Here is a 14819-nt window from a genome sequence, read left to right as displayed (position 1 = left end):
TACAAAATAGGATGAAGGGCAATTTAACTTGAGGAGAAGATAAATCACAATCATGGGGACCCAGATCTTTTACAAACACCTGCCTCTGGGAGCAGCAAGTAAACGATACACAAGATTTAATCTGAGCCTAGTAAAGAGATGGAGATAATTAGGGTTCACGCCAATGACAAATAGGGTTCCATAGAAAAAGTGATTTTCAACAGCAGATGGGCCGGAACTGAGATTTCAATAGCTCCTCGGACTCCTGCTTCTCCCTACAGTACACAAAAAATGTTGCTTTGGTCCATTTCACATCTAATTTAGAGATTGTCTTCGGTTTATCGTACAATTCTGGGTGGCCAAGAACAAACAGATTTAATATAATGCAGCCATCTGGTTCTATGGACTCCATCAGGATGCAGACAATCCTTCAATATCAGTCTGTTGAACAATAGAGAATAGTTAGACCAAACCGAGATCCCCTAATTGGAGGTATCAATGCAAGAGTAGCAGAGATATATATCCCATGCCTAGTTCTTCATATGCTATATAGGCCGGGGTACTCCTGAGTAGGAACAACGATAGTCTACAGCCATAAGAAACGGCAGAGACAGTTTAAGCATGGTGAATCTGCAGCATAGTTTTCACTGACTTATTGACTACTCTTGATGGAAAAATCAATAATAGCCAAGACAGACCTCATAAAGTTTTTTTACACTATATCAGCAGAGCCCATGAGCTGGTTTCATCAAATTGTACCCGCAAAGATGAAAACATTGGATCCCTACCCCATTCATGCAGTTATATAAAATAGTGGTTTGATGTAGTTACTTTTTTTACCCACTACAACAATATGCAATTCCTTAAAACTGGCCAAGAGTCCATGGACTCCATAAAAGAGACAAATGAGTAAATAAAGGTCTTAAGGGCATGAGGGGTACATGCTAGTAAAACCCGATGGTCCGCATAAAGAAGCTTCAGAATTGGTCAGTCACCGGCTCAATCGAGGTCTTTTGCATTCACTAGTAAAACCTTTTCCAATTGATCAATTTATAATCTAAACAAAGATGGAGCTAAAATATCTCCCCTCTTGTTGTTAAAATTCACTGTGCATTGTCCCTTATCCCCGTATCTGACTAAAGCCGCCTAGTTCTTATGTAGGTCCCTTAGAAAACAATGTTGTGGGCTTGGCCTGACTGGGAATGGAATAGGACACTGCTCCTCTAAACTCTGATTCCTGTGGGCCTTCCAGCAGATTTCCGGCTCCGACTCTGCTGCGAGGTCACTAACGCGCTTGTGGGTCCTGTACCAGGAGGGCCCTGAAAATTCAATCCAGTCTTTTCTTGGATATGTGGCATGGCCCCATTCTTCAACAGGCTGGTGTGCCAGCACCATTTTGATCAAGGCTGCGAGGTGCGATCGCTGCGGACGTGGATGCGTATGGGCCTAGAAGTAAGCCTCGGTGCCTGATGACGCAGGCAGGTGGCGGGCACCCCTTGGGCAATGGGGGCTAGTGTTTGAGTGAGTGGGTGCTGATCCCAGAGTGTTGAGTGGGCCCACAGAGGAGTAGACCGCTATCTTGATGTGGGACTGACTTGCATCCTCTGGGTCTCGTTAGCAAGGGAGTAGCTAGTCCCAGCAGCTGTCTGGCATTCTGGCACCCGCAATGTCTGGATAACTCCCTGGTGGAGGAGAGCATGAGGTGAGCAACACACTATGACTTTGGGGGAGGAATGGCTTGATGGGGAGCGTCCGGGCTTGCTTGGGACTGGTGAGGTAGACAAGTAGCATGCCCAGTATGAAAGCCGGCAGGGTGGTATAGCAGCTGCATTTGGAGATGGAGGTAGTTTGAAATTCTCTTGTGAGGGGACAGTGACCCCATCTTGGAAGTGGGTCACATCTTGTCATCAGCCTTCCCCTCCAGCGAAGCTCTAAGGGAACGTTGCACTGCTGCGAAACCTCTCTAAGAACCGTAGATCGTAGGGGTTGCAGTGAGGGCTGTGCGTTTCCCCTCCCCTGGCCACCTTACCACGAAGCGCATAGGGACCTGCCAGTTGCTGAACTCTGGTACCCTGACCTGCTCCATCCTGCACCCTAAATAGCAGCGGGCCCTGGCCAGGGGTAACTGGTTGTTCCTCTTAGGGGCCCACCAGCAGAGACTTCTACCTCTCCTCAGGCTGGGATAGCTCCCTAGCCGTTCCCTTTACTTCGCCACAAGGCTGAGGCCTGCATGAACAATATGGCGCCCTACATTGTCTGGGGGTAACCTGATCTTAGTGGAGCTGTTACCTCTGCCCAGGGACAATGATTTAGCCTCACTGTTATGCTGCAGGGCAAAGCTTCCATGCACAGTTCCATCGTCTCTTTCTGGTCCAAATCCTCCTTGGCAGATATGGGCAGCAAGGGCGATTCATCCTCACAAGCCCATGGGGCACCCATTGCCCAGCCTATTACCCAGGAGTACATGAAAACATTCTTGACTGACATCATGCCCGAAATTGGCTCCCTCAAAACTGACTTTGAAAGCGGTCTACATGATCTCTGTAGAGACATTACAAGGGTGGGCACACAAGTGGATGATCTTGAGCGCACAATGGACTCTCACGTGGAAGATCAGGAGATGCGTTGGCGTTGTGTGGCTGCCCTGGAGAACCAACAGACCAACCTACAGTCCAAACAAGAGGACTTGGAAAATTGCAGATGTAGAAATCAAATCCGTAACTGGGGGACCTCCCTGGGCACGGAAGGGGATGACATCCTGGCCTTCACTAGGGACTTATTTCAGGCCATCCATGGGGGTTTGTGTAGGAAGGTGGATACCTGACTATGGTTACCCCAGATATTTTTGCCTTTTGTTTAGCTGGTGTTCGACTTAGTTGGCCTGGGATCCGGCTAATCAGGACCCCAGGCTATCAGCTCTCTCTATAAAATGGACTCTATGTGCCTTAGGTACATACCTAATTGGATATTGGGTCACTCTTGTGAGTCCCTGTATAGTGTACCATAGGTACCCAGGGCATAGGTGCACCCAAGACCTACCAGGGGCTGCAGCATATCTTTTGCCACCCCTGGCTGGCCATCCAAACTGACACAACTGGCTGATCACTCAGCTGGGGCAAGGTTGTGTAATCACCCCTTGCTTCGGTATAGTATTCCTATACCTACCATTATATATAGACACATATGCACCTATAAGTCACTCCTATGGCAGGCCTTAACAATCCTGAAGGCAGAGTGCTTGGTTTAATGTGAGATGAGGCTCTAGCATGAGCTGAGCCTGTCTGCAGCTTTCGGAACCATGTCCTTATAGCTGTTCTCTGATATAGCCATACCATATACTCTTAAGTGCATTATAATCCTCGCGGTTATTGCTAACTTTGGTTTGGCTTTATCAAAACATGTCGTGTAAGGTGTCATACGCTTTGGAATACTACCCCCTCGCCAGTTCTGGCGACGGGGGTAGCATCCGCACAGCTTGCCTCACACACAAGGCCCTGCATACGGGCAAACCGGAATACCTGGCCAATAAGCTCAAAAGGGCCGGGCAGTCTAGAAACCTCAGAAGCTCCAACACGCTCCTACTCATTCCTCTGAAATCCCAGAAACTCTCAACATCGAGCAAATCCTTCGCGGGCAATGCTCCCAAAATATGGAACTCCATTCCACCACACATCAGAATGACCACATCCTTCCCGAAATTCAAGAAGCTACTCAAAGTCCTCTTCCTTGAGCGCTCCGGAACCAACTAGAACTAAACCTAGACTTTATTGTTTCATGTCCTCGCTCACCCCTGAGCTGATTGACTTGCCTACGAATCTCCACCTGGGTCACGCTTGGCTGCTATTGTATAGAGTGTACTCACACCTGTGTGCATTGACCTGCTTTTTGTCCGCATTATCTGTCTAACCCATGTATATTTGCTGTGAAGCGCTCTGATACCCTCGGGTCCAGCCAGCGCTATACAAAACTTTAATAAATAAAAAATAAAAAAATAAATAAAAAAATTCCACCCTTCTAGAGGGAGAAGACATCTTGTTCCTACTAATCCCGGTTAAAGTTAACCAGAGCCTCAGCATCACAAAATGGATGCTGCTGCCACAGACACAAGTCTGACCTCCTGCTGCTGGGAGCCCTTCCAGCGAGGGTGGCTTGGACAATAGGTTTCCTGTCTAGGGAAGTGCTTGCCCCACCCCAGACAGGCCATAGTGTATTGGGGCAGGGAGGGCTGAATGGAATGAGAGACTGCCTGGGGCACACAAGGTGTCCCATGCATAGTCCAGTTCAAACCGGTGCTGGGGCACTCCGACCCCAGCTCTGGTGCAAAACTGGACAAAGGGAAAGGGGTGTAACCACCCCCTTCCCTGGTCCCACCCATATGAGGGACCCAGCAGGTAATCCAGCCCCTAAATTTGGTATATAGGTAGGGGATGAGTCCCAAATCTTTAGAACATCCTGATGGAAAACTGAAACGAAACACTGGGCCTTAGACGTTCTACCTGAAGATAGAAGACTGAAGAATCTCCCTTGTGGTCAAGGATTGACCACCCTGTGCAAGCAGGCACCATCAAGCGATCAACGGTTTGCTTTGTCGATGCTCCTGCCGGAGCCTGAGCACATTGCCTGACAAGACCCGGACTTCCAGACTTACTTCAGCCCGATCCACTGCCACAGCAAAGCTGAGACCCGTGGAAGCGACGCGGGACGTGGTACCGGCCATCTTGGAAAGCCAGCGAATTGCTTTCCGTGCAACTTCTGAGGCACCCTCGAAGTTGTGCATTGGGGATTGAGAAGCCCCAGCCCCGAGCACCAACTACACCGAAGATCAGCCCTCCACACTCCACGAGTTCTGCGTGGGGGCCCTTCTGCATTTTCCTGCTCGACGCGTCTGTCCTGTCATTTGCCCGTTGGCTAGTGGCCTCTGTGACATCAAACCTTTCGATTTGCACCGCTGGTCTGGTTGCTCCAGACTGGCCCCTGCTTCCCTGAAAAGGAGAAGCCCATCAGACCTTGCTGGTCTGATCCAGAAGCACTCTTCGATTCCTGCGTGGGTTGCCTTTGCCAAGGCTTGTTGACTCCAATCCGGAAGCCGACACCTCGGACAGCGAGATCCTTCGTGGGACAGTCCATGCCCAGCTCCTGGTCGTCGTCGACACCTCCTGGTCCACGTGGCTGCAGAGACAAGCTTCCCGACATCACCTGATTGCATCCCGACATCGCCTGGTTCCTTCCTTGGTCCAGGCTAGTGACCCAGACTCTGTCCCCTCTGCTTTCAGGTACTCTTGATCTTCGATCTGCCCTTGGATCCAACCGGACACTTCTCCCCTGGTCGCCTGCAGCATCTTTCTCCAAGGCTCCATAGGAATCAACGAGGAAACCCAAATATCAATGAACCCATCCTTTTGCGCTCTCATGACTGCTCCCGGCTGTCATGCGTCACGGTGGGCGTGTGCGGAGGACGGCCTGGGGCAGTCCGAATCCCGCCCACTATTTAAATCGCCCACACATGGCGAAAATGTGCCCTGCTCCGAAGGGGTTAAGGGTGATACAGTTATGACCACTGTTCCCTCAAACCTGCGCGGCTGGGCGCGCGCGCACCTATCTCATCTCGAGCGCGCAGTGGGGTGTTTGAAGCGCACAGAGGTGAGTTCAGCAGAAAGTGCCTCCTGCACTTGCTACCTTTGTTATGTTAAAAGGGCGAAGCTGTGGTGGGGCAGATTGTATGCCTTTGTGAAGGTGTTCACGCTAATCGCGCTGCAATTAGTATGATTACATTAACAAAGGCATACAATCTGCCCTGCAAGCACCCCTTTTAAGGAATGAAGGCAGCAATATTAAAGGACCACGATGTGTACTTTCAGGGGATTCTGAAAGCACACGTGTGCTTGTTGACTTGCTGCAATTCTTTTTGTAATAGAGCGCAGCACACAATCTGACCCGCTCTATTACCAAAAGAAATGCAAGTCTAGGAGCACACGTGTGCTTTCAGAATCCCCACCTGCTACAGCTCCAAGAAACACCGGACTGCAGGGGTGTTTTTTTTCTTTCCTTTGTCTTCCAGCTCTGCCCACAGTGTAGGGCAGCTCCTAGAAGTGTCTGAAAGCTCCTGGAAAGAGGGGGAGGAGGGGGGGGGGGGGCAGGTGCAAGAGGAGCCTGCCAGCTGTAGCAGAATAAAAGTCTGCCTGCTCCGTTGGGCTCCGACAGATCAGGAAGAGGTTTATTTAAACAGTTTCAGAGCAGGGGTAGGCATGGCTAGAAAGTCCAAGGGGTGATAGGGGAAGACATTCTTGTGAGCACTGCACTCTTCTACAGTGCAGCCCTCCTCAGTTTCCTCACCACGCCCCAGACTGCCAATGCTTGGTAAAAGTTTGAGCTCTGGTGTAGGTAGTTTAGCCAGATCTCCCGTGTCCGCATCGTGCTTTCACTCCAGTGATTTAAATGGCCATCTCAGTGCAGTATGGGAGTTGTACTTCTTTACTTTGGCTTAACAATGATTTTGAAGGCACGGAAGTGGTATTCTGTCGGAAGCAGCACATTTACTCCCTTGATGTAAGGAAGAGCACATGGCGTGCTTGGTGTTGGCAGCTAGTATTGTATTGTAATTGCATTCATATAGCGCTTACTACCCCTGAGGAGGCGTCGAAGCATGTAAGTTGATGCCTCCTGTCACATATATAAACGGGCCATGGTGTGTGTGTGGGTTCGGTGAACGGTGGGGGCAGGAGGATGTAATTCCCAAGTGTCAGATATAAATGAAATGGGCCACACGAGACGCTTCAGATGGATTGGAGGATCGCAGAAGCTGTACACATATGACGCCAGGGTGAGACTAGGCATACGTGGAGCGTGAGAAAGGGCTCGGACACACATTGATTGGACATACGAGACGGGGCCTTACAGAGAATTGTGTTGAACAGGCAAGAAAAAAACACATTACTGGTCGATCAATTCGGAAAATGTTGTCCCTTTTTACTGGCAAGCGTGCTGCATCTGCACCCACTGGCACAGGGTATCACCTTCTTCCATCTCCGCCGGGCAGATCAAACCGCCCCCACAAGCTCGTCTGCATTCCCATTGTATATCATACACACTGATACAGATCTCCCCAGAACAGTTGGTCCAGGTGGGGAGGTGGGACGTTCATTGTGTGTTTTAAATAAAAAAAACTCGGGTTTTCTCGGGAAGGCGGTGCAATAGCTATTGGAATCGAGTGCCCGCTGTAGAGAACGATATGCCAACTGCAGGAATTCTGGTCAGGCTGACTCAGCCTTTCAACTTTCCATGGATGAGAAAATGTGCAGAACTAAGTGGATTATTCTCAACATGTTTTATCTGTATTTACAAATTTCATGAGGTAGAACCATGAAAATATTGGTTTGTGTATTCTGCTTATCTATATATTAATTATAGATTCCATCTGAACCCTCAACTTACGAGAACATGGAATAACAGATCTTTAAAGTCATTAATGTTATTTAATGCTTTGAAAATATATGACCCCAAGTCCCAGCATTTTATAAATCTTAGAGAAGATTTGAGCATGATTTTTAGGACATGTAATCACTGTGGATTTCAGCAGCTGCGACTATTCTATAGTGAATCTCTTGCCAATCTCCAAATCAGGATCTTAGTTACTTAAGGACAGCATCATATGTCTATTTTGAGCCTCACAGAGCAAACACAAGCCCCATACACCCATAAAACCTTTTATATGTACCCAGGACTGTATTCCCTATTGTCTACACTGTCCAGGGTCTGTGCAAGGTGAACTCAGTTACAGAAGTCGCATGTCAGAATACTGACTACAGAAATCTTGTGCTATGAGAATATTGTCGCAAAAATATTGACAACCAAATTATATGAATGTATATTGGTAGGTTTAGATTTACTATTCTTAACTCTACATCTATGGACCTTCAAGTTATGTACATCTCAGATACTTGTATATAATTACCTTGTTGATATATTGGTTGTTGACGCTATTCTATTTTTGAAGCTGAATATTTAAAAATCAATCACTCAATCAGGGTTCTTGTAGAGTGTGACTAATCACCCATAAGGATCTCAAGGTGCTGGTGAGGGGGGTGTGGTGGTGCTGGTGGGTTCTGCAGTTCAGTCAAAGAGCCAGGTCTTGAGATCCTTTATGAATTGAGGCTGGGACGGTGATTGCTTGAGATGCAGAGGTAGGGAGTTCCAGGTCTTCACAGCAAGGTATATTATATATGTATATTATCTAAACAATTTGTAACATTGTATGCCTATCCTGGTACATTCACTTCAGTGTGTACAAGTGTACAAATGAATGTACCAGGATGGGCATACAATGTTACAAGCCCTGATGTCCGTACTGGCTGAAACGCGTCTGCTGATTTAATTTGACTACTGGCTGTATTATTTTGAATTTGTACGTCTGATTTAATTTGACTACTGACTGGATTGTTTTGAATTTGTACGTTTAACGCCTGGTGGATTGAATAAAAATTGGAACTGTTATATCTACCAACAAGACCTCCCTTAAGATCTTCTTTGATTGGAGGAAGAGCATACAGCACAGACATTGATCATTAATGAAATTACACGCTCCTTGTTTATAGGTTGGATATACTGTCTACCAGAATGGATGACGTGTGACTCCTACACCTTGCATTCCTCTGTCTGATGTAACATTTACCGTACACTGATTTACACATGTGATTGATTGTCTCTGTGTAATGTGTATGATGTAAAGTGCTCTGACACCCTACACTGGTATGAGTGGCGCTATAAACCTAATTAAATGCATCTCAAAGTATGGTAGTGGAGACTTGAGGGGCAATATTGAAGGGTAATAGTAACGGAATCACTGCCAGAGGTGGTCATTGGGGGGCACCAACAAACATTGTTACACAGGCCGCCACCAGCACTAAGGCCGTCCCTGTGTTCGGCATATTGTGTGCCTCTGAGAAAGTATTCATGTTAATTGGAGCTCATAACCGGCGCTGGGATTAACATGAATACTCACACAATCTGCACTTGATATTTGTCGCTGCACCACGGCGCCCAGTCAGGTTCCTGGCGCACATAGCCTTGGCTGTAGCGCACAGAGACCTTACACTGCTGCACACAGAGGGAAAAAATTAGAGGGAACATTGGTTATGACTACTTTAATCTTGCTTGTGAGAAAAGGACTGTTAGACAGAAATTGAGTTTTCCCCCTCGAGAGAAGGATATGAGAGTACTCTGTATGCATGTGGAAGTCCATTTCAAGGCTGCGGGGGATGAGAGTTCCCTGTGATGTTTTCTTGAACCCTGTCATCGTTACTGGATCCCACCATGCTCACTAATTTCCTCTGGTCTTTAGAGGACTGCTGCTTGATCAGTCCACTGTTTTCAGTAGTTAATGATCAATGTCCACTTCACAGTGGCTGGAATGGACTGGGTCAAAGTTTCAACAGGCAGATACTAGATGTTAAGCTAGCAGAAAGTGTAATTTCTTCTTGAGGTGGAAATCATGAAAAAAAATTTACACACCAACTGCCTGTGAGGTTGCCTTATTACATATCTACCAAACTGTGAATAGGAACTTTTGTACCTGTACATTATCCAGGGCAGTTTTGCTGAAGTGGAGTCGATTCTTTCTTAATTAATGTGAAACATTTGCTAAGTTTAAAACATTTACAAGCCTCTTTACAAAGTATTTTCTCTCTTTAACAGAGTAATGCACTGAGCAGAGACAGCCTGGTGGTGTGAATTTCATCAAGAAACCTGGTTTGATATCTCTTTTCTCTCATTCACAAATGCCCTTTTCTTTAACATGTAACATGCCTTGGGTAAGAAGTAAGCAACCTCTCCAAAGTGAAATAAAGAACAGTAATTTGCTTCTCAGATTGCAAGGCAAATGTAACATCCGTGAAAAACACAAAAGTAGATTCTTTCTCCAAGTGGTGTTGCTGTGAACAGTAAACGGCTATATCATATTTTATCTGATGCATTAACATCACAAGATGGTGCATTTGTTGTGCACTCATGATTCTGATGGCAACACTGCTGTTACTAACAAACAAATGGCATTATAAAGTTGAACTATTCTGACGGATATTTACACCTATATGGGTTCCTACTCATTTTATCGCTGTGAAATAAAACCCAAGCTGGTCTTCCTAGGTTTGGACTTGGACCATAAACTGTGGAGTATCTGCTCTTTATCCATTCCTATTACTTGAGCGTATTGAAGCCCTGGTCATTTTCTTTCTTATTCGTTCTCTATACCAGGTGCAACATCCACCATCGCAATTACCTTTTTAAGTCTTTTGTATCTGTATAGAAGTTAATATGTTAAGAACAATTCAGCAAGCACAAATTATAAGTTATTCACGATTTGTATATTATTATAATTACGTTCTGTTAATTCTGTGCTTTGGAAGGTTTGTCCAGATTTCAGTTCAGCAGCAGTAGATGTTTCAAAAACGTTTGCGTGATCCTTAATCAAGTTGTGGCATCCTAAGCTTTTCAATGCAAACTGATCACTGTTTTCTGAACCTTACCAGCCTTCAAACATACGTTGTTCATGGTTTCCTATTGCTTTACAAAAGAATGTTAACGACTCAATTATGTTTAGGACCACTAATACTAGTAAAGTGCTATCATTCCAACATAACTTTAAAGACCAGCCAACATTTATTTTCACCCAGGGTGGATTCTTCCTGCTAAGTCACAATACCTGTGTGGATAGCTAGTTGTAACCTAAGTGCTGAACATGGCGGCTGACATGTTGGTGTTCATTTCAATCTTGAGAGAAATGTGCTTATGTTGAAGTCTCAGGAGCTGGTTGTAATTTTGTATTACAAAGTTTGCATCTTACGAATCACAATGTTCCATCGCCAGTTAGCTGATGGGCTTCATTTCATTTTAGCATGCATTTCACAAAGTGCCTGCCCCCTTGGAACTTCATGGTAATTCAACAGCCTCCATGGAAAAGAGGACTGACTTCAGTAGAGAACAAGAAAAATGCCACTTTTTGCTACCTATTTTAGCCCTGTATGCCACTAGTTTTTCTCAAATAAGCATCCTGTGGTCTTTATGGAGGTAGTGTTGAGAACTGTATTCAGCATGACAGTAACCAGTTAAGGAGATAGTACAAGTGATGCTCAATTTACCTTAGCTGTGGTATTGTATGCCTTAACTGATTTGTCTCTCATGGTTATCACCATATCCTTGTTTCCTTCATCTTCGGCCTTAGGTGCCTTGCTGAATTCATAAATTTGGGAATATGTTTTGGTTCGAACATGTAAATTTCTTTATAAGTGAGTTTCTTTTTCAGCGCATCCTGAATTACTACAGCGTGCCACTTCCATGTTACTGTTATCCTCTACCATCCTTGATTAGCTGTGGTGGGATGTGTTGCACAAGAACATGAAAACCGTCTTTTGAGCCTTCAAATGTAATGTTTGCGATGGATATTTTTAACTACTGAAATGTACTGTGCTCTGAGACAGCTGGTTGTATGTTTTATTTAATGGAGATTTTTAGCTTTCTTTTTTTAATGATTTCTTTACGTGTAGTGTTGCAAAAAGCAAATAACATCCAATAATGCAACACGCTAAGATATCGGCATGCATCCTGTCTGGTTTAGACAATCTGAAATATGTATTTCTTCAACGTTAAATAGAGCCTTGTCGGATTTGATACAAAGCACGATAAGACGGTGAGATGCGAGTTTAGCATTTGTCCCTAACGAGGCCTGAGGGCATCTTTTTTTAATAAAAGATGTGTACCCTAGGCTTCTTACACTATTAAATGAGACTTGCATTTAGTTAGTCTTCAAGTTTTCTTTTGGTATAATTTGTACTTTCTTAAATTGAGAGTTACTGAAATTCAAAGAAGCTTCCTTTTGAGTATAAATTCTGAAGGCGGCAAACACCAGAAGAATAAGGATGGTTGTCAAACCCGGCCTCTTTTGTCTTAATTCATCTTTATAGCGCACGTTGACGGCTTCTAAACAACCGTGTAACTATTTATTATTCAAGCTAGTGCAAAGAAATTGTGTTTAAACTCGTGTATACTGCAATTAGGCAAATGCACAAGAAAAGCTTTTGATCCATATTTCCTTTTGTGTATTATTGTTAGACGCTACTTTAACTGTAATATTATTCATTTTATGAGTTTGGGAGTTTTTTGTCTTTTTTTTATTGGCCTTTCAAAATTGAAGTGTAGGGAACCAGCGGCCTTGATAGTCCGGGATAATGCATATGGAGTGTGTACACTAAAAAACAAAAAGAAAAAAAGATGAAATTAGAAAGTCACGTGATTAAAGAGGTTTATGTTGTACAGTTGTCTACTTTACTAAATAAATGTGCAGACTAGTGGGCTCCTAGTACGTGTACTCTTTATAGCGCATTAATGTGCAGATGGTTAAAAAAAAAAGTGACATAGGCAAACTTGCTCTTAGTACACACACGTAGCATGAATCTGCAACTACTATTCGCAATTCTCTTAATTCCAGTACGAATATGAGTGTAAGGGTTAGGGTTAACTCACATTTCCTGTTTTTTTTACCAAGTGACATTGTGCACTTTTAGGTTAATGAATATTTGTATTTCAAAATAAATGTAGTAATATAATATTTTTCATGTGATTTTCATTGAAAATATTCTTGTTTTTTATAATTCGTATCTCTGTTGAATCCAATTATGAATCTAATGAATCCAATTATGAGTCTAATGAACTAGAATGTCAATCTTTTTTAACCAAGTAATGTGCAACTTTAGCTAAATATTTGTATTTTTACATTAGTGGATGGATTTTAAAACTGAAGTCTCCTTTTGTATCTACTTTTTTCTTGTTTTACAACAATACAATCAATGTTACTCAATTTCATGTGTTTTTGTAAAATAAATACTTCAATGCATATTTGTATACAATTGTCCTACTGTCAGTATTTCATGTGCCGTCTGACATAATTCATGTTTACTATGGGCTACATCCCTGCTTAATTTGTAAAAGAATAATTGCGGGTGCCCAAAGATTTGCTCACAAGTCCACTGCTTGCAGTATCGAAGGTCATGGTGCCGAATACCAAGGTTACTTAGTCATGATTCCACAGTTGTTTTTTCAACCACCGGACACTCCTTGCCTCTTAAGTTAACTCTTGCAAGATCTTTTTCATTGCTGCTTTTTCCCTTTGGGACTGTTTTCCCATATCTCTCTAACTCCTATTGTTGTTTTTCTGTCTCTTCCTCTGTATCAATCTGTTGAGGAAAAATAAGTGTTGGACCCCAGAAATCAGTGCAGGTGGCCGCAACCACCAGCTCATATTAAGAATTGGGCTACATGCAGTGTTGACTTGAAAATTCGTTGTGAGGGAGTTCTTATATTCGAGATAAAATGCATGCAAACTTATGTGCCTACTTTCATTCTTTATTCCCTTTTTTGATGCTCCTGCTTGCAGAACAATGTGATATATATTCAGAACATTTCAGGTACAGATCAACAAATGTTGCTACATTATTTACATATTCTAATGATATTTTCAATGGCATGTTTCAGGGGTCCCCGTAGTGAAATTAATTAATTGATGTGATATATTTTTTTAAAAAGTTTAAAAATCTAAATGTGATTGCAGCTAAATTTCTATGAGACTGGTGAAAAAGTTGATGCTTGCAAGATAAAATGACTGAGGTTTGCAATGGAGTTATTTGGAAAATTAAAGTAAATAACGTGCTTCTTGGCCTTGCGATTTTCCTACAAAGCATATGTATTTCCATTTCTTACTGACTCCAGCCTCCTGCTGGACTTCCTTCTCAGAAATCACTATGATTCATGAGACCCTCACTTAGACACGGTGTCATGTGGCCTCCTAATATGATCCTGCAAAGTAGTGCAGAGCCATGATACACTGGGCAACCAGCCCAGGCGCCACCCAAGGTTTTCAAATTAAGGATCTCATCCCCTTTTTGGGCCTTGAAAGGGCAAAGGACCACAAACCCGGTCTGTCTAACGCCAGCTCAACTCCTAAGTAAATTTGTTAATCCTGCACAAGTTCTACCTCACAGATACATGAACTGGCTTAGACAATCTTTCTGGGGTACAGCACAGCCCACAATCAGATCGATTTTGGTTAATTCTGCTCCTAGGTCTACCTCACTGAAAACTAGACTGCGCCTCAGATTGGGTTGGGCTAGTTGCTCCAGAAATCATTACCTCAAATTAAAACTAAAGTGCTACGATAATCACTCTTGGGTTCTGCCCACAGCCAGCCAGATAGACTTGGTTTGACTTTGCTCCGTGTATTACAACTTTGAAAACCTAAATTGGGCGGGTATTGTCTCTCCTGGGCTCATACCCCATCCGGTCAAGCAGACTGGCTTGGATTAACTTTCCCCAACTGTGTTTACATTGCAGACAACTATGTTGGTGTTGTCCCTTCTGGACTTCTAGAGACTACTGGAATACTAGAAACTATTTCATGACGACGGGAGATTGTTACTCCTTGGTTTACATCACCCATTCAGCTGGGTTGAGATGACTGATCCTGGATTCAGCACAGAGATTTTGTTGGCTTGATTTATTCTCTATCCCATTATTTATTTTTCAAACTGCTTAAACTGTGTTTCAATAAATCGCTCCTGGATTTACACGCTGACAGCTTTCAAAATTGGTGTTCAACCCAGGAGTACACAGAATACTTAACTTCGTATAACGGAAAAGCAACAAATAGGAAACACTGAAATAGCCTGGAAGATTTGTTTCCACTGAACCAGGGAAGTGAATGTAATGTAAATTAAATGAACGAAAAATAAAGCCAGCAACTAAACAATAACTCACCAACTACAAGAATATTATATAATCTAATTACTAATGCAACT

At 43.8% G+C, this 14819-nt stretch overlaps 1 protein-coding gene across 4 annotated transcripts in view; it reads left to right on the top strand.

The window, feature by feature from the left end:
• The window catches only part of LSR (lipolysis stimulated lipoprotein receptor), a 314698-nt gene extending 301828 nt beyond the window's left edge, over nucleotides 1–12870 (top strand). For all 4 annotated transcript variants that reach the window (XM_078643633.1, XM_078643637.1, XM_078643634.1 and 1 more), the window contains one exon: nucleotides 9670–12870. In XM_078643633.1, coding sequence (XP_078499759.1) covers nucleotides 9670–9705 — 36 coding nt within the window. In that variant the 3' untranslated portion in view covers nucleotides 9706–12870. The remainder of the gene's footprint in view (nucleotides 1–9669) is intronic.
• Nucleotides 12871–14819: the final 1949 nt, after the last annotated feature.

This window comes from Lissotriton helveticus, chromosome 5_1 (assembly GCF_964261635.1).
Source record: "Lissotriton helveticus chromosome 5_1, aLisHel1.1, whole genome shotgun sequence".
NCBI lineage: Eukaryota > Metazoa > Chordata > Amphibia > Caudata > Salamandridae > Lissotriton > Lissotriton helveticus.
Note: the sequence above shows the minus strand (reverse complement) of the source record. Positions and strands in the feature narration are given on the sequence as shown.